Source organism: Megalops cyprinoides, chromosome 7, assembly GCF_013368585.1.
Source record: "Megalops cyprinoides isolate fMegCyp1 chromosome 7, fMegCyp1.pri, whole genome shotgun sequence".
Taxonomy (NCBI): Eukaryota; Metazoa; Chordata; class Actinopteri; order Elopiformes; family Megalopidae; genus Megalops; species Megalops cyprinoides.
Genome location: NC_050589.1, coordinates 31,683,192 through 31,710,611, shown reverse-complemented (window position 1 = coordinate 31,710,611; position 27,420 = coordinate 31,683,192). Strand labels below are relative to the sequence as shown.

Below are 27,420 nucleotides of genomic sequence, written 5' to 3'. Positions count from 1 at the left end.
GAGAAAAGGTTTATACAAAAGGACAGTGCTAAATGCTGTGATTAATGCCCAAGAGGTGAACTGTGGGCACACGAGACATCCACATACATACATACTTACATACATACATAAAGCCCTTGGTGCGGGCGCTCGCACAAATATATGTAGTTACATACATACTGAAGGCATTCCAAAGAGAAAGTGTATTATTTAACTGGACTATTAAAATCAATTGAAGCAAGAAGAGTAGCCATGAAGCATCTTTCATTCTGGATTGCCGCTCACTAGGTGAAAAATCTTTCAAAAGGAAAAAAAAAAAAAAAGGCAGTATTTAAGGAAGGCAGCAACTCGAACCAGACAGTACAGTTTCTTTGGAGATGATTACTATACCTAAAGAAAATTAAAGCCCTGTAAAAATGGGGAAAAATGGCAAAAGTGAGCAGGTCGGTAACCACGAGAAACTTGGTGACAAAGAGGTGAGCACCAAAATGACCGCGCAGTGACCCGAAGGACAAAGTGGTTTCCAGTTTTTGAAGTTGGTCCAGAACTCCATCTGGCCTATCAACACACAGGTAGCACGCATGCTGGCTGAAGTTACTTTGAGGAATGCAATGATTATATGTTGGGGGGGGGGGGGGGGGGGGGGACAGCAAAGCAAAGCCAAGTGAAAATTTGGCAGAGCAGCTTTACCTCACCCCCACACTGTTTGAAGTCTCTTCAGTGACAGGAGATGCTAGCGGTGTGGGAAGTAGAGATAAGGCCATATTGCCAGTGCAGACCAGAAGAGGAGGACATGGTGAACCAAAGTCTTGAAGGCAGCATTTAGATGCTCGGCCATTACACATTATATTGCCTGAGAATGTATACAGTATATGTGGATCTTCCATCAGATGTGACAGCCCAATACAAGCCAACAGGAGTCCACTCTGTTCCCAGACCTATCGCTCCCCACACAATTCCCTTATGAATATGTGTATCTTAATGGTGTTCAAACCAGGACCTTGTTGAACTAAAGACTCAGATCTGTGCGGTTTACAAAACAAAAGGCGTCTGGACCCCTTTTTTTGTTTTTCTTCTGACCATATGTGTTCCTTCTGACCGCTACATAGACTGCATCCTGCTGCCAGGATCTGATCAAATTTGTGTAGCGCTGTTTGCAATCTACAGTTACAGCCAGGACTTCTTCAGTTACCAGGTACATCCTAAATTCATTTCATTTACTACCACCACTGGAACAGAAAGGGACGAGCCTTACCAAGGCAAACACTTTGGATCGCTTTTCCTTAACATGATATCTGTTAACAAATTGCGCTACCTTTGGTTAACTTCCAGGCATCCAAAGCAAGATTTCCCACAACTGCTCACGACACACCTTGGTCCCCAAACATCAGAATAGCAAATCACAGAGACACATGCTACCAGGTGGTGTGATACATCTACAATGAGGTATATCTCCAGCAATTATTCACCAGTTATGACTTATTGAAGACATGCTTTATCAAGAAAGAGTCATGATCGTTGCCTTAGCACCTCTGAAAAAAGTTTGTTCAAAGCGTTACAGCCACAGTAAGCACTATAAACTGACACTAAAGTCTTTTACGAAGAATTCACAGGCCTCCGACTTTCAAACATCTAATGCAGTTTGTTGCTTCACCTAGATATGATCAAGTGGCCAGTGAACATATGAAAAAGGAAACCAGTTCCCATTACCTACTCCTGTGTCCAGAGGCGTTTTCCGAAGGCGAAAGATGAGGTTGTTTTGTGATCTTATGCAACACTAAAAAAAAAAAAAAAAAGTCATACAGTAACAGTGTGGATTCTGCCTCCGTTTAGCAGAATATGAAACGTCGTGACCGGGTGTGCAGAAATCTAGGCCGAGCTTGAATTTAACATTCTTCCGTTATGACAATGGATGCAAGGAGAGGTCAAAGTTCAGGCCCAAAAAAAAGAGTGGGTGTTCTGGTGTCTTTGATCTCTTGACTTGTGGTGAAAAGGATGCAAGGGTGCCGTGCTAGAGAGATTCGTTATCGCCTCAAAAAAAAAAAAAAAAAAGGAAAAAAAAAAACAATTTTAGAACACGGCAGTCCAGTGCATCTGTCAGTTACCTCGATCCATGTGCAAGGCGGAGGAAAACATTACCATGAAAAGAAACACCTGGGCTGACCTCGTCCACTTGTGCCAGCCACGAGGAACCGCAAGCCCCAGCCAATCAAAAGTCAGAAGGGTTGAAGACATAGAAAAGCACAGGGTAAAGCACAGTTTTCAAAAGGAAACAAAGTAATCAAATTAAAGCTAAAAGGTAGAAATGAATCAAAAGCCGCTCATGAACAGTCAGGGCAAGCATCAACTGCATACAGATTAAGACTCAGAATAATGGTCTGACAGCCTTGGTACTGAAATGACCAGAGGAAAAAAAAAAACAAAAAAGAAAACACCGACTTCTCCATAGTCCAAAAGAGGTAATCTCTGTCTATTACTGGGGCCGGTGACAGTGTCTGTCTCTGGATAGGACAGAACCCGGGAAGTACAATGGTCACCCAACAGGAAGGAGAACAGGCTACAGACAGCGAGAAAGTGAGAGAGATAGAGTGCTTTTGTAGAGGAAAATATGAGGGAAGGAGGAGAGTGGAATGAGGGGCGAGATATTGGTCGTTTTATTTTAAACTGGAGGGAAGGAGGGGGGGGGTTACCTAAAAGTGGCACTACAGCTCAATAAATGAGAGGATGTAAACTTCAGTTCTATTCTTCATCGCGGTATCGTGGGAGTGGGTTGGGGACGGGGGGGATGGGGCAGGGCAGGGCGGGGCAGGTGTCAGGGGCAGTGCGTCCGCGGGGGTCTCTGGGGCAGCCCGTTGGTGGTGGGGCGGTCCTGGCGGGGCGAGAGCGGATTGGACTGGGCGGAGCCGTTTGTGGTGACGGAGCACTGTGGGGAGGCGGGGGAGGTGGCGCTGGCGGCCGCCCCTTGCCCGCGGTTGCCTTGGTAGCGGTAGCCGGTCCGGTTGGGGTTCCTGTCGTGGTGCGGGCCGCCGTTATACCGGTGGCCTCCGGGCTGGTAGCTCGGACCTGAACGGTGGTTGCCTTGATAACCCTGGGAGGTGGGCATTACAAAACAGAACGACACAAGGAAAGGAGTTAAAAATGATCCGCACAGCAATAAACTGAGAAAGAGGCTGTTGCACAGGGAGGGGCTCCGAGTCCTGTGGCTTACATTTACAGTTTGTCATTTGGCAGACTTACAGAGACTTACAAAGCAAAGGTATAAAAGCACATCTAATTACAGTCAGACGAAGAACAAAACGTACACAAACGAAAGCAGATTTTATCATGCGTCAATGCCTCAATCAAGCACAGTGCCCTTACGCACTACAGCAATGACATTACCCAGCACAGCAGGTTAGCTACAGCAGTCTTAACACACCAACGTGTTCTGAAGAGGTGGTCCTTAGTCATTACATTATATTATTGTCATTATGTGGCTCTGGAAAAGAGCATCTGCTAAAACAGTGCATCTAATAAAGTGGCATGACAAGCTGCACAAACAGGCCACCGCTAACCCCTCACAAACAAGCGTCGGTACCAAATGTAGTGCTGAGATCACAAGTGCGTGCCTAGATTTGACCTGCAAGCGCAAAGGAGTATGTTTGACTTAAGGACTACGCTGTTCCAAATGCGAGATCCTCCTTGAAAGCAGAGTTTACGCCACCCACATGAGGCGAGGCCGTGTGAGCGAACCTGTCTGTGCAGCTGGGCGGGGCGGCCCCCGTATCCGGAGGCCTGAGGCTGGGGCGGGGGCTGAGTCTGAGGCGGGGGCAGGGCCTGGGCCGGGGGCGGGGCCTGGGGCTGTCCCTCCAGGACGCTGGGGCCGGTGATGGAGGAGGAGGCGGAGCTGCAACGGGAGCGACTAGAATACCCCGTCTGAGGGTGGTACACTGCGGGGAGGGGGAGAGAGACCACAGCAGCTCAGTCACACCAGCAATGACACACGCATCCATGTGGCATGTGAAAGTATATTAACACATATATACATATGAATCAGTGCAAGGGCACCAGACTTCAGTTCAGAAGATTTAAAAAAAATAATAAATAAATAAAAAAATAATATGTCAAAGACCTATGCAGACACTTAAGGGGCTGTGACCGCTCTTCTGGCCTTTTATACCCTCTAGTAAACAAAGTAATGTCGTTACTTTGAGGGAGCCACTCACTAATTTTATCAAGGCTGCTTCCTCCAGTTGTAGTTGAAAACCCAAAGTGATATTATACACACACACACACGCACGCGCAAGTGTGCAGGTCTACACCATGTGAGTGAGGCTCTCCGTAAGGACGGCCTTACCTTGCCCAAATCCCATGATGGCCATCTTGAGCGGCTCCAGCTCGTAGGTGAACTTGACAGCCCTCCCCAAGTCCTCGTCATACTTGCGTTCGCTCACAAAGTGCTGCAGGGAGAGACGCACTCAGCTTCAGCGCTCCGCTGTTAGCTGCCGCCCCCCCCCCCCCGACCAGTGCAGACGATCCCCGATTAAATGACCCGACTACCACTCTTACACTGAACCCACACGGGACTGCATTAATGGTGCTGCTTTCGACAGTCCAGGACCAATTAAGTGTTGTCCCCGGCACAGAACTGGACCCTATCCAATGCGCTGTGGACATCAGAGCCACTGTGACATCACAGAGCTAATCCTTTAATTAAACAAGCAGACAATTACATCCTGTGGAGCGTGGACATGGACGTGTCAGCCAAAATCATTAAAGAGGCCATGCAGATTCAACCGGTACAGCTGTGTGGAGTCAGGCTCCTACGCACAATTAGAATCTTAACCAGAGGGAAAATGGAGTGCAGCTAAAATGTTATACTCACACATTTCAATCATTTGGGATCATTCTTAATTTGATTATGCTGCATTCATTTTGAAAGGTGTTTTGTCTGAATGTTCAAATATTAGAACACATTTAAATTTAACGGAGCTAAAACCCCTCATCTATAACTAAAATACATGCATCGATCCTCCAGCAGTTGTAATCTGATGGTGTAACAACGAATTGTTTGGTTCACTTCAACTTTGGACTACAGCATGACTGGTAATGTGGGAGATTGGGGTTTACAGCAGATCCGAACACAGAAACCTAACGTGAAATGGTTAATCCGCGAAATCGGTGCGTTCTAACACATCCTAAATTTGGCCCACATTACAATTTCCCCTCAGCGAGAGACCTGAGAGACGGGCGTTTGAAATGGTTACAGTTTGGTACATTCGTGCCTCACCAGGCTGCTCTTAGGACGTGTAAATATTTCTGCACACAAATACAGACGTAGTCTTGGCGGCAAATAAAAAGTTTTGCATTCCCAAATATTTTGGCGCTACAGAAATAAAACTAGTCTTCCGTTTGGGAAAAAGATGAATATTAATGGAGTAAACCGCGTAAGACTGCCACTGCAAACAAAAGTGGAATTTGGCAGGATTACGGAGGCTGGGATGCTGACCAAGTGCACCACACTTCCATGGCACTCAACTGCTGCAAACGTTAACCATCATACTTCATCATTATCACCACCAATACTGCCTATCAGTCCTATTTATCACCATTACTGTGAGTGGCAACCCCTTTGATGAAAGCGGAAAATGCAGTTTTACAAAGCTCCAAAAACAGCTTTAAAGCGCTTTTAAAATATGGCAGAAACAGTAGACTCTAAAATACAGTCTTAGTCTTGTCGTAATCTTGGATTACAAAAATGCCGCACATGGATACATTTAACCAGGGAATCTGAGGCATCTCAAGCATTTCTCTTTTTCTTTCTTTTTTTTTTTTTTTTTTAAAAGTGACATATAATACATTTGTATAAAAAACTGGTTTCACCAGTTTTTCCAATTCCCTTCATTTTACGTACAATGAAGCACTTTATTCTAGGCCTGGAACACATAAAATTTAAGAGCCGAATCTATAGCTCTATAGTCACCTCGGTCACATGTCTTCAAATCCACTCCGTCCCATCCATTTGGGAATGACAATCTATTTGGGAACGCATTTATAAATACATTTCCCACTTGCCATTTGGATCATGGTAATTTTAAAACTTGTTTGAGTGAATAATATGTATTAATATGCACAGACATGCATGTGACCTGCTTGTGAGTGTTGATTCTGTAGTTCCCTGTACTCCCTGTATAATAAGCAGGATCTGACTTTGCAGTCTCATCCACAGACATCTCTCTGCAGGAACCCTGAGTGTTCACTTTGCTATTTCCAGAGCAGCCTAAAGTTTTTGTTTTCCTTCCCCAGGGTAGGTCCCAGAAATACTGCAGTCCCTGCACCATATTCACACTTACAGATTCAAATACCCAAACATCTTGTCTATATTTAAGGTTATTCGGGGGGGGTATCCGAGGGTGGGAGGGGGGGACGGGAGGGACCAGGTGGCCTCACCTTGATGTCTGCGCGGAGCTCGCTCAGCTGCTCCTCGGACATGGAGGCCGATTGGTCGGTCAGCCTGCGAAGCTCCTCCGCCTTCTTCTGACGGCCGTCCAGTATGGCCACTGAAACGCAAGAGCAGAGGAAGCGGCTCTCATACATGGGCCCATATTTCATGGCAGCATGCTTCCCCAGGGCCTGCCACTGTGACTGTGTGTGTGTGTGACTGTGTGTGTGTGTGTGTGTGTGTGTGTGTGTGTGTGTGTGTGTGTGTGTGTGTGTGTGTGTGTGTGTGTGTGTGCACCCACACACACACACACACACACAGGGCCCACCCTGTGTGCGCACACACACACTCTAACACCTAACACACACACACACACACACACACACACACACACACACAGCTTAAATAACTCATCAGTGAGAGGCCTGAACCAATATCCCCCCCCCACCCCCCTTCTGCCACTCTCCACAGCACAGAGCCCACAGGGAGAGGGTTGTCATCACTGAGAAACAGAAGGCCTGGGCGAGCCAGGCTATCTGCATCAAACAATAGGCCCATATTGTCGAGGACATTGTATGCCTCAGTTGCTAGGGAGATTTAGACATCAAGACCTGAAACAGCTGAAATCCTTCAGGAATGGACAAGAGGGGTGACTGTGGGAAAACAAAAGGATTTCCTCATCCAGAGAGGGGCGAGGGAGGGGACAGAGAGGGAGAGAGGGGCGACAGGAGGGGGAGAGAGGGGGTGAGGGAGAGGGCTGGTCAGTGTGGAGGAATGCCGTTTCAGAAGCTCAAAGAGGGATTAGTGTGCTCCCTCTCCCTGATCTGCGCGCACACGCACACACACACACACACACACACACACACACACACACACACACACACACACACACACACACACACCTTAGCACAAAGAGGGCATTCACTCTACCCAGACACCTGAGCCCTGATGCCATTCACTCTTTCCAGCCCCTGCTACACCCAAGAGGACAGCCGGTGGGGAGGAGAGAGAATAGGAGAGAATGTCCTACTTGTGGAAATATGTATTCTTGCAGCGTCATGTTTGGTTACATCGGGGGCAGCAGCACACACACACACAAGGGTTTTTGTGTGCACGCTGAAAAGGCATTCATTAAAGCTACAAACTTCAGATCGAGCGCTTTGCCACACATCCTCTCAGCCCAAAACGAGTGGCACGCACCAACGTGGTTTGTTTGCCCCAAACCCGTCGGATTTCGCAAATTCCGAGCCCTTTCGGAAAATGCTTCTCTTTGTGACTGGGACTTTATTGCCTTTCACATGCGCAGTTGAATTTAATTCGTTTGAGTTTCTGCCAATGGAAATTCCTGCCACTAGCAAAATAAAGTTAGATTAACTGTCAGTGAAGAGAGAGTCAGACCAGCAGAGCCATCTGAATGGAGCTGGCTTCTATTTAGAGAGTGCTTTTTCCAACACTGCAGAAAAATGTACTGCCTAGCCCAAGCAGTGCTATGCAGTCATGTAGTACTATACAATACATTTTGTGGGTGATTTACTGAATAAGGCAACCAGGAATATACAATGTTTTAGAGGATAAAAAGGGCTGTTGCCACTGCAAATATGATGTAAAAGTGTTTTAAATGGCACATTTACCAGGTTTACCCTTTAACTGTCCCACTTATAGCCTTGCAATCTGTAAACCACCCCTAAGATATGAAGGGGCTATACATCTGATCTGATGTGTGACTGCTCATAGCTCCCGATTCTTGTAAATGTTTTTCTTATCCAAATGATACCAAAGCTCAGGAATGCTAAACCTCGCCCTTATCCTCACTCTGGAAGAGGGTAGAGTAACAACCCGATTGAATCGTATCAGAGCAGATAGCTCTCCTATTGCAACGTGACCCCTCCCGCCCCGCAAAAGGGAACTGAAACACAACCCCGATGCCCCACTAACCTAAATGCCTTTTTTTCCCCCCTGAACTCAAGTACAGCGTCAGCGATTGTTAAACAGTGTCGCCGGAGGAGGAAGGAGCGGGTGGGGTCGGGTCCTACTTACTGGCCTCCGCTTTAACTTTGTCCATTTCCGCCAACAGGGCCACCTCTCGGTCCATTAGACTGAAAGAGAGAGAGAGAGAGAGAGAGAGAGAGAGAGAGAGAGAGAGAGAGAGAGAGAGAGAGAGAGAGAGAGAGAGAGAGAGAGAGAGAGAGAGCGAGAGAGGGAGAGAGAGAGAGAGAGAGACGGACATGAAATGGGTGTCAGACCCTGCCGTGATAGCAATGACCCCCTTTGCGTACAGCAGATAAGATATAGCCTACACTTTGTTTTGACCAAACGTGGTGATTGCCTTCCACAGGCAGGAGGAGCAGAGTACTCCCCTTCAGTGTTCAAACAGAGACCACCAGCAGCCACAGTATATACCCGATTTTAGGTGGTGAGGTCTGCCCTATAAGAATATTGAGCAGACCACTGGTAAGGGCCTGTTTCAGAACTGATCTTTATACCCTCCCTGCTCTTGTTGTGGTATACAGTGCAGTTCTTTTGTTTATTCAAACTGAAAAGACCCAAACAGGCAGCACATGTGGACACACAAAGTTCACGCCACGTTGGAGCCATGTTTGTTCAGGGGGGCCCCCAATCACCCGAGTGGTATCAGCGAAACCCGTTGGTCCGTTTAGCCTTTTTTTAACCCCACTTCTGGGATATAGGAGTTACGCAGCCGTGCTCAAGTAGGGCGGTTTTGACAGGTGAAGCTGTTATCGTAATCTCTCAGCGCAGTTATCGGCTCTGAATGACGGCCGAAAGCAAGAATGGGAACAGAGGGCGAATGAGTGACACGCTGACGTGCCTCCAGGCGTCCGGCGGAACACGCCACACGCGCCGCTGTCAGGGTGTGGCTGTGGAGGGGCGTGAGGAGCACTGGAGTCTGCACCGGAGGGTCACCGGCTTAAATCCCACACGAAGCCGTGTGGCTGTACCTCCGACAAAGTGACTTTACCTCACGACATTTGCGCTGTTACATGACGCTTTTTAAGGCACAACACAACACTCTGACTCAAGCCACAGAAATGTCACTCAGCGCCACTTTTAATTTAAAAAAAAAAAAAAAGAGAAAAAGAACTTGCATAATTGAGTATTTTCCTGTAACTACAGCTGCGTGGAAGATAAGAATTTGCTGGCACAAAGAATGAACTCTAGCATTGCAAACGCTGCAATGCTAGCGCCGTCGGTGCGAAAGGACCGACTGAGACGTGCCGTCTGCGCATGGGGATTCTTTATGACCCAGATCTGTGCTCCCTGCAGCCGGAGTCTGCCGGAGACGGAGGCTCACCAGCTCTGCAGCTCTGCAAAGGTCTGCTTCATCCGCTTGATGGAGGAGTCCATCTCGTCCTTCACCACCACCCTGTAGCGCGTGAGGGACGCCGTGCAGCGCTGCAGGTCCTTCACAGACCGGTCGATGTTGGGCGCTAGAGGGGGGGGGGGGGGGGGGGGGGAGGGCAGGTTACAAAAGGGTTAACAGACGCTCAACCACAGGCTGGGGTGCGCGAGTCTGTCAGCCATTTTTGACATTTCGCTGTCAGCCGCACCAAGCCTATACTGCCAAAACTACGAGGTATCGCAGATCCCGCCCCTCTGAAACAGACTGCAGAGCCAGCAGTGATGAGATGAACGCATGCAAATGCGCATCACTTACAAAAACAACACTGAAATGAGGAAGAGTTTTCTGGAAGCCACTTTCTTTCTGACAGATGCTCCGTCAGGGTGTGGACACCAAGTTCTGCTCTATGTACTTCCTTAATACAACCAACTGCCACCATTTCCTTATGCTTTACATTGCCTATTTTACAGGCCTTTAAGGCACATTCACTACAAAACATGACTGGGAACCATACAGGGAGTTCTGAGAAAGGAGTTCCAATTGATGCGGAAGGATTAAATGCATTCTCACACTCCTCCTTTTCACTCGTCCACACAAGGAGGGGGGGGGTCAGGAGGAGATATCTGGGGCGACACACACAGGGTAATAAGCCACTTTCTCACCGATCTTTCTGCCGGCCGGCCCGTGCTGGCTGTCATCGGGGATTAGCAAGGAGAGACCGGGTGTTTGCTGGGCGCCAGACGTGGCCCGGGACCGTGCCTTGCTGCCCCGCGGGCCCTGCTGACTCCGCCCTCCATGGCCGGGCTGTGACACCTGCCTCTGGCCACCGGGTTTGGGCTCCGCCTCCGCACCTTTCGAGAACAGCGAGACATTCTCGGGTCAAGATGCAGAGAGTTTCCCCCGCTCGGAATACGGGCAGGACAGTTACCCAGAGCGCTAAACTGATGGCAGCGCTACAGGCGAGAGTAGAGGCATTAACAGGAACATGATGTCCCAAAGGGCTTACATAATTAGTGCCATCTCAGTCCCCTTCAAAAGTTTTGCAATGCAACAGTCGTGTGTGTGTGTGTGTGTGTGTGTGTGTGTGTGTGTGTGTGTGTGTGTGTGTGTGTTGAGGGGGTAGCTGCCAAAAATCAGTAGATCTAATCATCTACTGTATGATGACAAGAGCAATTTGGGGCTCCAACCTCTTCATACAAAGTCGCATGTGAGGTGGGTACCCTATAATAATGGGCTATATGGGAAAACGGGTGGGTCTAAACCAGCAAGCCACTGGCCTAAATTACAGGGCATGAGGTGTCCCCCTGAATAATCTGTAGAACCGAAACATCAAGAGGTTTTTGTGGCTCCACCGAGACCATGGAAGGCAGCCACATCCTGACACGGTACAGGCAAAAATGCAGAAACGTTGCCATGTTCGTACTGATCTGGGAGGAACAAACCCAATGACCTTTTGCCTTTCAGACATGAGCTTGACTGACAGGGCAGGTAAACGCAGAATGGCCACACAAGACTGCTGAACATTAATCCAGTTATACAACATCTTCAATCTCGATTGAAGGGATAGCCAACATGCAGAGATGCCTGTCCTTTCCTGAGCGCTCTGATGATGGTGCAAACAGAATGCGTGCTGCTACTATTTCTGGAAACTGGCTGCCTCTGAATGCCACTGCAGACTGTGAATACGTTGCTTACGCCATTTCTTAAAGGACAAAAAAAAGACTGGGCTGAAGCTACACTGGCTAAGTGCAACCCGTCGCTGTTACCCTGCCGTTACCTGAGGTGGCGTCTGAGAGCTCGGGCGTGGCGGGCTCTGAGTCTAGCTCGGCCGTGTCTAGGGACGCCGAATCCAGCTGCTCGCTCAGGGAGTCCAACGAGTCGCCGTCCAGCACCGAGCCGTTGGCGTGGAAACCGTTGACGGCGTCCTTGGCGTCAGACGGGGGCGCGGGCTCGGCCTGGTCGGGTTCGGCCTGGTCCGGCTCGGCCGGGGTTTCTGGCGGAGGCTTGGGCTTCTTTTTCTTCTTCGGCTGGTTTCCACAAGGTTAGGGAAAAAAAAAATTATATTAGGTGAAAAGTGTCACAGATAATATTGGTTACGGCAGGATCGTTTAGAAGTACGCTGGCGTGCAACCAATGGATGAGCCGCGAATATTAAACCCCCCCGCTGTGAAATGCCAGATCTGATAGGCTTCTCCTAAAAGCTGTTCATCAGTTTATGAAAGTGTACACCATTCTGAAACTGCAATTCACACAGGGAGCTGACAACACCGCTTAATATGATGTGCCCCCCCGAGTTACCTTTCATTCTATAAGACAAGCACTGGCTCATTTATGGCATGACTTGGAAAGTCAAAGCGGTTTTTCTTGGATTTCTGATGGTTTTGTAATTCGCTCCTGTCATGGTTTTTCATTTTGCAAACACGTAGGACCGCCCTGGGACTCTGATCTACAACAGATCTGTATCGCACTGGATTAAGACACAATGCCGACAATTTCTCTATTGCCAGATCAATTATCTCCATGAATTCATTAAAATCATCATTTTAAATTGCGATTACTAGCAACGTCTGAGCTAATGGCGTGTAGCATCAAGTCATTTTTGAAACCATGCCATTTCTTTGTCAGCGCCTCGTTAAGATGAGTGTGCATTCTGTCATTTCCTTACACTGTCAAGGCCTTTGCAATTTGACATTTATATCTCTTGTTGAATTATAATAAATTACAGTGTCAGTATGGGAGGGTGATTTAGTGCATAGCATTGAAACACACCTTCTTTTTACCAGTGACATTCCACTCCTTCAAGATTTCAGCAGCGCTGCCTACAAAAAAAAAAAAAAAAAAAGAAAAAGTCATCAGCTGAGAAGTTGCTAATCATAAACCGTAACACATGCCTTCACTCCGGTCAAGGTGTGGCACACAGTAAAGACGTCTTTCGAGAACACATTCCTGAGACCTGCGTAGAAGTGTGTTGAGAAGCGCAACACGCGTCACTGTCAGAAGATAAATACGTATGACATCAAAGACAAGCAAGTGCTTTTACAGGCCCTTGACTTCCTTGTTACAGAAATAGAAACCTATACTTAGCTATGTGCTGGCACAGACAGTTTATTTTTCTACTCAAGTTCCTAACGGCATAAGAAATTCCTTTCAGATTTTTTCCCCCTCTCTGTTCTGCAGATCGGGTGAAGTGAGATAAGAGGCAATTAGCATAGTGTAATGTTCAATCCAGGGAACTCCTTCGGTGACGAAAGTCGCGCAGGGGCCTGACCTCATGGAACCGAAGCAGTGAGTGTCATTTTGCGAATGCCTTCGAACGCCACAGCGCGAATGTTCACGCGCATACGAGCTGCCATCACCTCTAAGCAACGGGCAACGTAAATGAAAACATTTCTGAACGCTGTGCCCAAAGGTCTGCAGAGAAACTGAGCGGGCCCGGGAGCGCTGGGAGTGCTGACGCACGTTCGGGTCTGCCAACAGGAAGGGAGTTTGCCTGCAGCAGCGGAAGGCAATAAGGTGTCTTTTGTGAGGCGACACAGGGATCAGGCAGCGCTGGTGTGCTGGAGGGGCTCCAGGGGATCATCTGCTCCCGGGCCCGGAGTCAAAGCCGCCGCTGTCGGGAGCCAGAGACGGGGTCCAGGACTGCCACGTCGGGCCTCCGCAGACCCGCACACCTCTGCGCAGAGCGAGGCCGGGCCGCTCCACGGCGCCTCCTCCAGGACGACCCCGGAAACCCACCGATTTGCATACTGTAGGGATGCGCCAACCGAATAATCTGCATCCGCTTGTAGCCCATTCCCCCCAGTTATAAGGATCAGCGGAACTGCGCGAGCGGCTGCTTGGAACTGCTGCCCCCGAGCAAGCAGAGCGTTTCAGGTTTTAAGGGGGCTCAACACGCCTGGTATCCATTTCTGCTCCTTTTAATTTCCTTCAGCAGCCAGTGGCCAAACCAGTTAGAAATCAGGCAGCATGAAGGGCTAGAGCAGGGACAGTTGTGCTTTGTTGGGTCATGGGGAAAAAATGCTAACCTGGCAACCCCGCAGGAAGTCTGCATGCAGAACTGCATTCAAAGCAACGCATTTACGTTCCAACAGCCACGTTCCAACTTTAAAGCGGCATTTTTGACTTCTTTACAAATGTAACTAATAAATGTAACTAATTTGGCAAGTGTCTGAACTACCACACCCCTACAAGGGTTGTGAAAATGTGAACCTCCAAGACGACAACTTAAATAAAGACTGTCACGCATTTAGGCGCTTTCCCACCAGGCCCCTGTCAAAAGGGCCGCCGTGGAGCTGTACCTTCTACGAAGGCTTGCACAGCGCGGTCCACGCAGTTCTCGAAATGCTGCAGCACCAGGACGATCTCGTTGTTGCTTTTGTTGGGAACCACCGCTCGGACAGCGTTGATCTATAGGAAGGAGGGAGGAAGAAAGAGAGAGAGAGAGAGAGAGAGAGAGAGAGAGAGAGAGAGAGAGAGAGAGAGAGAGAGAGAGAGAGAGAGAGAGAGAAAAGAACATGGTGGGTATGGAGCAGATTGCTAATCCTCATCAGGAACTTCTGCCTTGTGTTCATATTGATTTCACAGCAGGTTTTTAAACCTCATAACTGTGGAAACAAATTTTTGCTGCAAGACCACCAAGTAACAGGGGAACACATTACTACACACTAAATTACCACTGTCATGCAATGCTGTGGAACAACCCACCTCATGTTTACCTACAAAATGATGGGACTTTTATTTAACTTAAAGTGCATATTCTTTCTGTCAAGAGGACTCCTATTTAAAACCTTCCCGATTTTTGTTCCTGATTGAGTGAATGTCACTTTACAGAGAAAGCAGTCAGCAAAACTGCAAACTTTGGGTGGTTAATCACATGCCTCGTTATACTACCGTATTGCATTTTGGAAACACAAAACAATCCAAGTCAATAATGAACCGTGCGTGACAGATGTTACAAATGACACTGGGTTCAAGTGAACTAGCCAGCAAGCTGCGGCTGCCTGAGACAGTGCTGCTAGTGTGCTGAGCTCCACAGGGCGTGGTGGTCCATTATTCAAACCGTGACCAATTTCCCTGTTTATTCACCTCCTTCTGCTGTGCAAACACATGAGACAAATCCACTAGCATAACAGACACGCTCAAGACGCCGTCTGCCTGTCTGAGGGCAAGCTCCGTTTGCCTGGTCTGTTTGTCCTGCGATTTGAAATGCCTCTGCATCAAAGTCCGTGCGACGCCCGACAGCTCAATGTAAAGGTCATCCCCCGCAGGGGGACGGGGGTTTTCTTTACCTTCTCCTTCATTCTCTCGTAGGTGCCTCCCTGCGACATCACCATCTTGGAGTGGGTGTCGAACACCACCCCTGAAGTGTCTGAAAAGAGAGGGAGATGAGAAGCCTTTTGAGTGGTGGCACAGCAATGGAAACTGCATTAGCTGAACGTGCTCAGTGGGTGCAACTGGGGGGGTTGCTGCTAGTCCATCTCCATGATCCTCTAGAGGACACAGAAGGGGTTGCTGTCTGCAGCTTGAGGAAGAAAAAATAACTGCCAGCTCGGCTGGTTGGCTGGCTCCCACAAGAGTATCAACAATTCCTCATTTTACCAGTAGGTGGCAAAAGGACAGCAGAGTAGCTACAGTGTCTACATCAGCCTGGGGGCATTAGCAGGCACAGAAAGAGAAGGAGATAGCCTTTGTTTGCTGGGAGATAAAGAGAAAGAGGGAGGGAGAGAGCACGCATGAAACCGAGTGTGGCTAATAAGGAGGACCTCCACGCCAGTCTGCCCTGTTTACCCAACAGGGAGACGTCCGGGTGCGGCGAGCGGTGCCGGATCAGGCTCTCACTCCTTTATCTTCCACCCTGCCGACTGCTGAGTGACAAAGAGCAGAGGCAGAGGGGAGAGAGGGGAGTTGCCCTAAAGAGGCAGGCAGAGCAGAGGGCAGTTATGGTAATGGGGCAATGAGAACAGAGGGCAGTTATGGTAATGGGGCAATGAGAACAGAGGGCAGTTATGGTAATGGGGCAATGAGAACAGAGGGGGATCTACGCTAAATACAAGGACAAGGAGAGCAGAACAGAGGGGAATTATGGTAAATAGGGAAGGAGAGCAGAGGGGAGTTACGGTAAAGAAAGGTATGAGGCCCGAGGCTCTAAATGCATTGTAGCCCGGTAAATTTAGCACAGCAGCACAGAGGAATCTGGCAGGACAGCAAAACTAAGACAACGGTTACATAAAAATGTTAAACACAAAACACACACGGACACAGACAGAAACGCATAGACACTAAAGAGTGTTCGAAGAGTGAGGGGGAAAAAAAAAAAAAAGAGTGAGAAACACAGGCTTGCTCTGCACTTTGGACGGCCGTTCCTGCAGGGCTCATTGGAACACTCCCACGGCGCTTGTCTGAAGTGAATCAGTGTGACTGACAGCAGATGAGTTGCGCTGAAGGTCCCCGCCCATCGACGCACTTACTCCAGCCTTCCTCACAGCCTCCGCTCTGACACACCGAGTGCGCAACTGGGTCACCCAAGAAAGTACGCTGTGCCCGCAGGCACGTGGGACGCACGCACAGGTGCTTGCATATTAAGGAATGCTGTTCGCGGTAGGACACACAGATCCATACCCCACCCAAAGCAGCAAACCTGCATCAATGCCAACCTCCCGCTGACTCACGGGAAAACGATTTGCAAAACGATTTAAATGATGCAGCGCAGAATTTGCCAAGCAAAATTAAACTGGTGTCAGAGCCAGAGCAGCCGATTGTAACCAGCAGCCATCGGAGGCGAGATTAGCACAAATTTTCCAATACACATTCTGGGGCATTTGTTTCTTTTCTTCCCCCTGCGCTGGCTTGTCTCTTTTCCGCAAGATGAATCACAAACATTTCAACAATGAACCGCTGAAAGTGAAACGCACTTCATTGGTTTTGTTGCTTCCCTCGAATGACACTAAACTCATGCCTGTTTATGGCAGGGTGGCGAGACAGAGCTGCTTAGAAAGGCCTCTGGTAACAGTACAAAGATGAACAGGACCTCGTACTGGACCGCAGATTCAAGCAGTCACTATCAGGGATTCCAGCAGCTGTCAGGATTGGCCATTTACCCTGAAGAGAATGGGGCTTGAAATGAGATCCTGGGAGCGCATTATAGACGCCACACTTCTAATCTCATATATGAATGCACCAATGAGAGAGCATGAGAGATTTAATCAAGGGATTCTATCATGGGCTCAGGTTAGGTAAGACCATATCACAGCCTGCCCCTCATTCAAGGGGCTCACATCTAGGACAAGATGGGAGATGGGCAGTCACGTAGAAACAAGTTTTTTTTGTGGGGGGAGGGTTGGGATTCGCAGAACATTGTCTACCTGATCTTCTTTGTATACCCACAATGTTACATTTGCATTTTTAAAAGCCATACAAGACAAATGTAAGATTATGCCACAAGATGCACCTAATCTAGTCTTCAAGAAGTCTGCTCAAGTGCCCCGTCATTCAAATTTTAAAAGGAGATAAACACTTAGTTAAATACATGATGGGACACCATTTAAAGAGTGGCATTATTCATTACTCGGTATATCCCATAGCTAGAAAAATCAACCTCGAAATGCACACAGAGCAGACAGCCATCTTTACTTTAAAAAAAAAAAAAAAAAAAAAAAAAAAGACATGAGTCACAGTAACTGAAGTTAGCAACGCCTCGCTTTCTTTCCCCACTTAAGCGTACAACAGTGTTTTAAATGAGGTGAAAACTGGAAGGTGAGATAACCGATTTCACACGCTGGTGCGCTGCTGGTCGGCTAGCCGATAATTGCACCGCTGTCAAAACACAGGGCAGTTAACCACGCGCCGCAAGGTGCTACCGGATCAGGCCACGCCACCAGCAGCCGACCCACACTGCCGGACACCGGCTCTCATTTCCATGTACAGTAAGCTGTGGCTCATTTATTCAAAGATTGCATCAAATGAAAACAAAACGCTTCGCCCTACTGCCGAGACAAGGTCACCGCTGTGGAGCTTTGAACAGCGCTGAGGTTAGAATGAGTGGGCGGTTCTTCAAAAAGGAGACCGCGTGGCTTGCCGCGAATTGGCCCGCACTGGGTTGAAAAACCAGCCCCCCCCATCTCTACAAAGGCCACCCTGAACGACAACTGTCCAATGGGCAAGGAACGCCGCATGGCTGCTGCTGTGTGTTGCCACGGAGACAGCACAAGGTGGGACAATCGCTGTCGGGACTGGACTCGATCAGTTGATGCAGAGGCCTTGTTAAGATAGGATTTCCACGAAATGAAGCTGGGAACAGATGAGCGACTATCTGATATCATGTACAGGATTTGATACGCGTCTTAAAAAAATGTAAGGGAAAAGCTGTCCTATCAGTTGTGAGTGTGGATAAGGTAAACAGATAATTCATTGAGATGGATTCCTCCCTTACAAGACAACTGCTGGCCGTTTTGCTTACTGCCTGATAAGACTGGGCTGCACTTCCCATTTGGCCAGTTTTGAAGCTAAAAAGCTTCCTCCCCAGCCTCCCCAAACTGCACTTACTGCTTTCTTTAATCTCTCTCTCTCTCTCTCTCTCTCCCTCTCACACACACACGAAGAGAGAGAGAGAGAGGGGGGGGGGATCTATTCATGAACATACAGGCCACACCTCTGGTTAAGTACCTATTCAAAACCATAGCCAAATTAACAATCCACAGGTTTTTTTTTTTTTACACATTGCTCTTTAAATAAAAGAAGCCATTTCAGCCTGCCTGCTGCAAGTCTGTATCCTGTTTGAAGTCTTCAAAGGAGGGGGCAGGGAAGGGAAACGAGCAAAGCGTTACGAGCACGGCAGCCAATGACGGCAGGGGTGGAGGGGCCAAAGGAATCGTGGGTCAGAAGCTGCAAAGGGGGTCCCGAGCCCTGCGTGTGACCTGGGCATCGTTAAACCTAACAGGGCGAGAAGCAAACGAGAATAGCCGCGAGTTTAACCCACTTCACAGCCATGCGGTCCTCAGAAACACACCCAGGGTTAGCCCGGGGCAAGACTGGTACCTCAGCTGTGACCAAGGTTTACAAAAGGAGGAGAAGGTATCATTCCATGTACACGCAATCCAAGATAAACATTTTATTCTCAAAAAGCAATAAAAGCAGGATTACCCCAAAAAGGTATCATGTGTGTGTGAGAGAGTGTGTGAATGTGTGAGTGTGTGTATGAGCGTGTGTGCACACGTGCGCATATGCGAAGGCTTCCACTTCATCACGTGGGTCTTAGATTTCACTCTCATTATTGCCGCCCATTTCCTGGCTGACCGCAGGGCTATTGTATTTCAAGGATCCCTTTAAAACCAATTATTTCAGGATTTGAGGTGGGGGGTGGTGGGGGGGGTGGCAGGCCTGCAAAACTGCAGGATTTTATGCTGTGCTGTTCGCAGCCTGCAGTCAGTACCGAGCGGAGTGCTGTCCAAGGCATCTGGCCGCGCAGCGCGCTACGTGTGAGGGACAGCTGGGACCAGTTTCGCTCTGGGATCACAACTTGCCTCACATCAACAGCCACGGGATACGTGCGCGAGTGTGTGTGTGTGTGTGTGTGTGTGTGTGTGTGTGTGTGTCAGAGGGAGGGAGGGTTTCCACGGCACCCAGCAGAATCCCCACAGACGAGAGCAGGGTCCTTTCTCTCTCGCGCTGCTTTGAGGTGGAGGACCTCCGGGAGGCTAGTGTCTTGCTAACTCTGGGGCTCGGCACTGTGCCCTCGGTGACTTCGAATGCCTCGCTGTGTGAGGGTGACAGTTCCGTACGCGCGTGTGATGTGGCTTTCCAGCTGTGGCAGCGTTTCTAACAGGGGCCTTCTCCTTGTGGGGGAGCGGAAGGACCTGGAAGGTCTGGGGTGCTCCCAAGAGCTGCTCAACCTGAGGCAGGGAGCACTTGCATCTCTTTTGACTGCACACTATGGACCGACTTCCCTTTAGGCTGAATAGGAAATTATATTCCCATACCTACACATACACACATACCTACACACACATATACACATACACACAATCAGCTGTCTGAGAGCTCTATACAGTAAATAAGTCATCTCTTGCGTGTTATACTGGCTTTAAATAAAGCACAGCAATGCTGAAGACATCACAAAGCCCTCTACAAAGGGGACTGATGTCGGACGAGGACTTACCCTTCTGACTGCTTTTTTTGGCCATGCTGAACTCTGACGTGCAGACCCAGAGGAAGTCACGGACGGGCGCCCCACTTCTTTAACTACGCCTCTGAGGATCTCTGCTTCGTTCTCGCCGCCGACGTTCGAACGCCTTTTCCTCCTCCGCGGAGAGCGGCTACAGTAAACGTCGAGGCCCCCCCCCCGCAAGAGTCCGCGGGCTCCGCACTTACAAGAGAAAACAACGAAAAAAGCACCCCAAAACAAAAAAAAAAAAACCCCCCCCAAAAAAAACTAATTGACGTGACGGCGGGTCTCACAAGTCCGCTTCTCCTTCGCCGTAGCCTCCTCTCTCATGTGCGGAGATTTCTTCCCTTCTTTTTCTCGATCTCTCGCTCTCCCGCAAGATGCCAGCAAAGGCTCACATTACAGAAAGCTGGGAGCTGGAAGAGGTAGATCAGGTCACAGGCTCCTCCAGAGGCTCGCCCGCCGGCCACTGCTCACAGTTTGGACGCGGCCTCTTCCTCTCCCCGCAGAAGGGCCTAGAAAAAAAACAAAGAAAGAAAGAAAAAGAAAAGTCTAGAGGAGGAGGAGGAGGAGAGGAGAAGCGGTTCAAAATCATTTTTTCCACTCGTGCTGATTAATGGTGTTTTGGATCGGGCAGCACGGACTGGGAGACGGGGGACACAAGGATACGTTTAACAGAATTGGACCAGGCCGTGATTACTACCAAATGTCAGAACTGCAACCCAAACTGAGGACAGGGAGACGTCTGCTAAAAGCATTCAAACCAGAATGTCTGGGAAAGCTGTTTGATAGTGTGTAAGCCCTGCTACACACTTTGTGAAGTCTGGGACTTTAAGAAGTACTGTACTTCAAACGAGCCCCCCCCCCCACCCCTCCCAAATCTCTGCACTCATTTCCTATGTACATAAAATCAGTTATGAGAAACAGATTTCAATTAATCATTGTCTGTCTAGCACACAGTTTTAGAGAATCTGCATTTGATGTTGTCTTTGGCCACGGTCTGGTTCCAGTTTGGCTGGGGCGCATGGCACGGGCCCTCGGAGGAATCGCTCCGGCCCCGGAGCCACAGCCATTCCGATTAGGGTTTTACACAAAACCCAGCGCGGCCTCATCGCCAACTCACACAACGCCGCAACACACACAAGCGCGCATCAGGAGTCATGAAAAGAACACGCAGCCTCGCAGAACTATTTTTAAGAAACCAAACAGTCGGGGTGTTGTTTCTCTCCCCCTGCGGAGTTTGCAAATTTCTACATCCAAAACTGACCGCCTCCTGCCATGTTCAGCTTTTCCTCCATTAAAGTGACCACTGAGGAACAGGCCAATGTCAAAGGCATGTCCTCCGTGAAGCCAGGATGTTTCCCTTACCAGAGAAAGCGCATTTAACTCGATTCCGACACAGACCACCGTGCAAAGCTCTTGCAGCAGAAAATCTCTGGGAACAAAAAAGAAAATAAAAAAAAAAAAAAAGGAACCTTCATGGAATCACATCCTTATCAGGACGTTAGACAATCACAACTGGTAAACTGGCACGAACAGGATCACTGCAGAAACGCCCGTGTACCTGGACCTCGGCTATATTGCTCCGACGGCGTCTTATCGCGTATCAGTATGCGCACAACGAACACGACCAGCCAGGCAGTTACCAGCTGCTCTGCCCCCGCGCCCTCCAGGAGTTTTTTTTTTTTCCAGGATCTTCACAGGGCCGGCTTCCCTGACAGCGGAGAGCTGCTTCTGCTCAGGGAAGGGGGTGGGGGCACCGGTTTTATAGCCCCGGCTGCTCCCTCATTAGGTTTCCCTTTCCCACACAGCAGCGCTGGGAAACAGAAACTTAACGCGAGCAAACACACACACGCCCCTCTGACGCTCTCCCCACGCGTCAGCGGCGTGCACCGCATGCCAGAGCACCTGTGCACGGGGCCAGAACGCCTCGCACTGTGTCAGCCAGGTGAGCGCGCGTCACACGCCGTGACCCAGCTCCACAGAATTAGACCGCTGCAAAAAGGGCTCCGGTGTTGATCAAAGGGGCGGGTGACCCTGTCACGCAGAGCGCTTGTTGATTTGGGGGGCGAACTCGAGCACTCTTAAGGAAGGGATGATTAACTCCCGCCTAGAAGTGCCTTGCGCGATCATAACTAGAGGCAAAAGACGTGGACTTAGAGGAATTTGAACTTGAAGTCAGAAAAGGTTCTTCCCCTCATCTTTCTTTATTTAAGCAAACCAAGGATTTAACAGACGACATTACTTTGAAACCATGCCATTAAGTATCTGTTAGTTACATTAAAAAGACAGTATACTTACATTCAAAAAATGCACACAAAAACTGCATGTCACTATTGACAAAGTGCGATAAGCAAAAGAGTTCATGTCAGCCTAACCTGTCACAGATAAAATGCAAGAGTTCACTGCCATTTCCAAGACAAATCACAGCAAGATTCCTGCACCAGAGACCACTGAATTTCATGAATGATTAAATGCTACTCCAGTCAAATTAAAGTATAAAAGACCATTTTGTTTCAGTATTCAGTCACTTCAAGATGAAAGAGTCCTTTTCAGCAAGCTGAAGTCTAATAAACAAATCAACTGAAATGAAACATTTTTAACTTTTAGGTTTCGTTTAATATAAGCCTTCATTTTACTTAAAGTCAATTTAAAGCTTAGAGAACCAAAGAAACTTCACTGTACAAAACACTCATCCAGAATGGAGGTCTGAAAAGCTCTAGACAGAAGAATACCAATGTATACCATAAGACCTCAAATTCAAAAGTGAAAATATTTTTAACATTCATAATTTTACTGAAAGCAACAGCTTCATGAAAAGGTCAGGTACGGTCAAATATCCTCCTGACATTAGTGTGTCAGACCATTAATAGCCATACGTCTTGGTTGTGTCGTTAAATCTCAATCTCTGCCTGGTGGAACACCTGACTGGTCAAGCACAAAACCAGACATCAGAAGGCATTCACCGGTCCGGCACCATCTCCATGGGAACCACCAGGTCAACACCCCAGCAGACTGTCAACAACCTGGCGTGTCCTGGAACATCCTGCTGCTTAACCAACACCTACTGACTCATTCTGTCAACCACCTTGAGAAGCGGCCCACTCTCCGCCCACCTACTCTGCAGCCCAGCTGCCGGTCCGGGACCTGGTGCCTTCCTGCCAGGATCCTGCCCTTCTTGGCTGGCCTCCCTGGCCGTGCTCGCCAAGAGCTCCGAATAAACCAGAACTCTCCTGCCCAGCCGCTTTCCTACCTCCCTGCTGCTCGCGCCACCTTCGCACTCCGGCTCTTCACAGTCCCACTTCCTCTTTAAAACCCCCTGTCCTGGTAGACCGCAGATTACCACCACATCACTCCTGCACCACTCCCCCCCCCCCCCCATCCACCACCATTTCAGTCTCCCCATTCTCATCTCCCCCCCTTCCAAAGGGAGAGGCTTGATCGTATTCATCTCTCTCCCACCCGCTTTGATCTGCCTCTCGGTGGAGGGATAAGCCCACCGATGTCTCTCACCACTTACCTTCACCTCCTCAGTGATTAACTCTCCAGGCTGTGCTAGGGATACACCCGCACCGGATCTGTCCCGAAACCGAATTTTACTGAGGGGTGTCAAGTGTCTGAACACCTGGAATATATCTCTTTTCCATTTTCTCAGAGCACACGCAACATTCAAATAAGGACTACAGAGCGTTCATTCTGAAACTTCTGCCGTTTGATAAGAACGCAGCATCTGGAGAAACTGGAATCGTTCTGAGAAACAGGTGCGGTAAACCAGTTCAGAGACCATCTTTACTTTTCTTAAAATAAACACAGAGCTTAAACACAGCAGAGAATTCTCAATCTGCTGAGTAATACAACTGGCCTCTCTCATGACATGGCAACAACCTCATGAACAAGGGAATTCTTCCTGGTTGTTCCTGGTCCCAGCTGGACCAAAGGACGCCAGTGGAGAATCGACAAGGGAACCGAACTGTGGTAAAACAAAACACAACCAAGAGAGAAAACTTGGTATTACAGTGAGCGCATAATTACTGAACTGTAGTGACACGTTACAATGACTAACAAACTGCTCGAGCGCAAAGATTAGAGAATATACCACACTGACAAGCACGCGCACTCAGAATGCTGTTCAGCACTGTTCTTCAACCCACAGCCCCCCTGCTTTGATTCCGCTGAGATCCCAGCTGAATGAATTTCAATAAATTTTCAATGAATACCGCACGTTCCGGAGCGGTTTGGAGGAATCTGCGCGGCCCGGGCCATTTGCATGCAGCTCGAATCACGCCAGATGGCACTGTCTGGCGCAAAGGGGCAAACTCCTGTCTTATCTGGCATTTCATAAGGCGAACACTCCCTCAGGATCTGCGAGGAAACGGGCGAGCTTGAGCCCGACCCCGCCGCTGCCGCCCTGTCTGACCGGATCAGCTGCAGCACGTCTCTGAGAGAGCACAGATAACAGGACTTGCACCAGCGGCTTTGCACTTTCTTTTGGACTGCAGACCTCAGTAAAATCTACTCATTATCATTAGCGAGTATTGTATTTAAGAATGGCTGCTGGAACACTGACATTTATCTTATCACAGTGTTGGGCACATGGCATTGATGACATAGGGCACCCATCCATTTGCTTTGGCTTTATGACAGCGCAAATAGGTTAACATGCCCCCCCCCCCCCAATACCACACAAAGAGGGCAATCAAAAAGGCGGTGGTTTGATCTCAGCTGTCAAGAACACATTAGTGAACTAACAGAAATAGCACTTCAGTGTGAAACAAACAAATAGAGAGGTTTCAATAATGAAAGGCCAATCCACCTGGAACCCACTGTGACAGTGATGGCTAAAGCTCAAGGCATCAGACAGATGGTAGAGAAAACAAATTGTGAGGGACAATGGAATGGAGATTAGAAATCGCCACTCCATACCCCAGGAGAACTATTTGTCATCCGTAATACCTAACCTGATTCTAGCCTGCCCACTTGCTTTACGACATTTTTTTTGTGCCACTGTTCCTAAGGACTTCAACATTTAGTGCCTTCTGCTGCAGCTTTGTTGAAAATTAATATTGGGTGTCTTGAGTCACAACTATCCACTATAACCTCTGCTGAAATGTGAAATATACAGGGAATAATCTCAACAGACTAGAGCTGTACAGTCAGGATAACTCCACACAGCTGGTGTCAGTCTCTTTTCCATGCTGTGAACAGACCTTTTGTCAGGCATCCAAGGCCAGCGGATTCTGCCTGTATGCAGCTGTTCGGCTCCATCTCTATTGATGCCGAGCGCAGCCCAGACAGGTATAGCACACAGACTGCTTTTATATGTTAATCATCATCAAGGGCTGTCCGCACATTATGAACGGTCATATTCAGAAAGGGGCGATATAGGGCTGGCTGTGGCGATGCCGAACTCTGGAGGCCACCCTGAATATAGCGAATGCTTTCAGTACATGTCCCAGACTTAACGCAATGAAGGATTTGTCATCGTCATAAGATAACTCCCTCAGCGCCAGTAATGTGCACTTTAATCTCAGCTGATTGCAAGCAGCCGCTAAATAAGCCTGTAGACACCAGTGAGGTCATCATTATTTGTCATTTAGAATGCCGCAGTGAATACCCATGTGTGTGGAGGCTTATGTTCGTCAAGTTCAAGGCTACGATGCCTCCACAGGGTCCTGCCGAGCCTGCTGAGACATCCTAGAGGCTAGTCCTCCAGTTCAGCAGCAGAAGTAGTTTTGGCTTTGAGACCTGTGGCTTTCTGTGAGAACACTGCTCACAGTTCCAACACTGTTAAGGGTCCAATAAATCTTGCGCTTGTCCCCCCATCACAATCATGGTCATTGAAATCGGCCATGACTGCCAAACAAAATATTTTAAAAGTGAATCTTGTGCTTTACAGATGACCATATTCAGAGAAACTCATGAGGCTGAGATTTCACATCAAGCGATTCGGGTGAAGAACACTTAAATGCACAATCACTTTAACACGAGGTTGGAACCGGCAGCGTCCTGGTTACTGGGCGATTTCCTTTGGCACTACACCAAACAGCCATCCATCCACTAGCATAAAATTTATGTAAGGAACTATATTACAGTGTAAGTAATGGAAACGGATTCTAAACTGATACTGGTCTCACCTATACAGGCGATGACATCGCGTTTGAGAGGAGAAATTATCACACAAACTGAACTGTGACTGACGGGAAAGCACGGGCATCTTGCGTTTGAAATCTAACTAGCTAAACGCATTGCAATTACGCCTAGGAAATAATTGGCTACCCTTCTAAGGTTAAATGCCCGTTTCACCTGGCTAGACAACAACACCCCGAATAACGTTAAAGTGGACGCATTGATGCCTTAGCTAGATTGCTAACAACCTGACGTTACACAACTTCCCTTATTTAACTGTGACGTTAACTAGCTAGCGGTCGCAAAAAATTTCGTATTATTTGTTATGAGCCCACTTCCATTCCCCGTGTCATTGAAACGGCCCCCAAAACACTAGTTGCCGCTTGAAAACACCACGAGGATTGTGCAGGTTTGACCATTTTCCTTTATGCAGTCTATGGGGCTTTCGGCCTGAACAGTTAGCTAGCTAGTCTAGCCATCTATGCAATGAGCCCAGTGAATTCGGGCCGTGTTGCATAATTGAGTGATATTCTTGCCACCATGCATCCAAACATACTAGTTAAATGTGGGCAATTTAAACACTTAGCAGACCAGTAATCACTCTAATGTTGATTCCGTTAGATTAAAGATCGTTAGCTAGCTAATTAGCTAGCTACATTCCATCCATATCTGCGGCTAGCGCTGCACTACCTATCAATGTAGACTGATCAGCTAACATTACCAAAGTAGCTTTAGTGAAGATGCGCGAACTGGCCAGCTTATAGGAAATGCGTTCGCTAAAATACGATTGCTTGCGATTACGATAACTGCCTTGGTAGCTAGCTAACATCTTAGATATAACAGAAACTTAGCAACTTAGCTAACGTTAGCAAGTTGCAGCATCACATCCACCAGAACCTCGTCTGGTCAAATTCAACAAGCCTCCAGCTGCCTTAGACAGTTACAATTCTCTTATTTAAAATAATATATATAGTTAGCTATCAATTTATATATTTTGCACGATTCTGAAACCATGACGAACTAGATAGCTGACTAATTCAAATCAGAACCGTTCACTTCATTCAGTCAGCCAGCGAGACTGTTGTGCTGGACTAAAATGCGCAGAGATCATTTCCCTCGGCGGACTCCCTGTAGCATTCAATTGTTTCAGGTACAGGCTAGCAATCTATTGTTTAGCAAAAGCTAGCGGGAAAAGGTACTGTGATCGGTGCACTTTATGCTTCATTCGGCAAATATATTTATGGAAATACTTCAACTCTCACCTCTGTTGCTCTGCAGAAGTTAACCAGCCGTCTGTCCTTACGCCTGTGTCGATCTTTCTGTCTCTATCACCCCTCCGCCGGTAAGGTTAGCGTCACTTCCGAGCTCCTTCTTAAC

At 48.3% G+C, this 27,420-nt stretch overlaps 1 protein-coding gene across 1 annotated transcript; it reads right to left on the bottom strand.

The window, feature by feature from the left end:
• Nucleotides 1-618: 618 nt before the first annotated feature.
• On the bottom strand, nt 619-27,420 carry spats2 (spermatogenesis associated serine rich 2). Its single transcript, XM_036533546.1, has 13 exons — nt 27,306-27,420; nt 19,912-20,432; nt 15,047-15,126; nt 14,057-14,165; nt 12,528-12,577; nt 11,536-11,785; nt 10,421-10,609; nt 9,711-9,846; nt 8,438-8,496; nt 6,409-6,518; nt 4,316-4,418; nt 3,683-3,908; nt 619-3,176 (listed from the first exon to the last, which is right to left on the bottom strand). The coding sequence occupies exons 2-13, from the start codon at nt 19,934-19,936 to the stop codon at nt 2,792-2,794; spliced, it is 1,722 nt and encodes a 573-aa protein (XP_036389439.1). The 5' UTR covers nt 19,937-20,432; nt 27,306-27,420; the 3' UTR covers nt 619-2,791.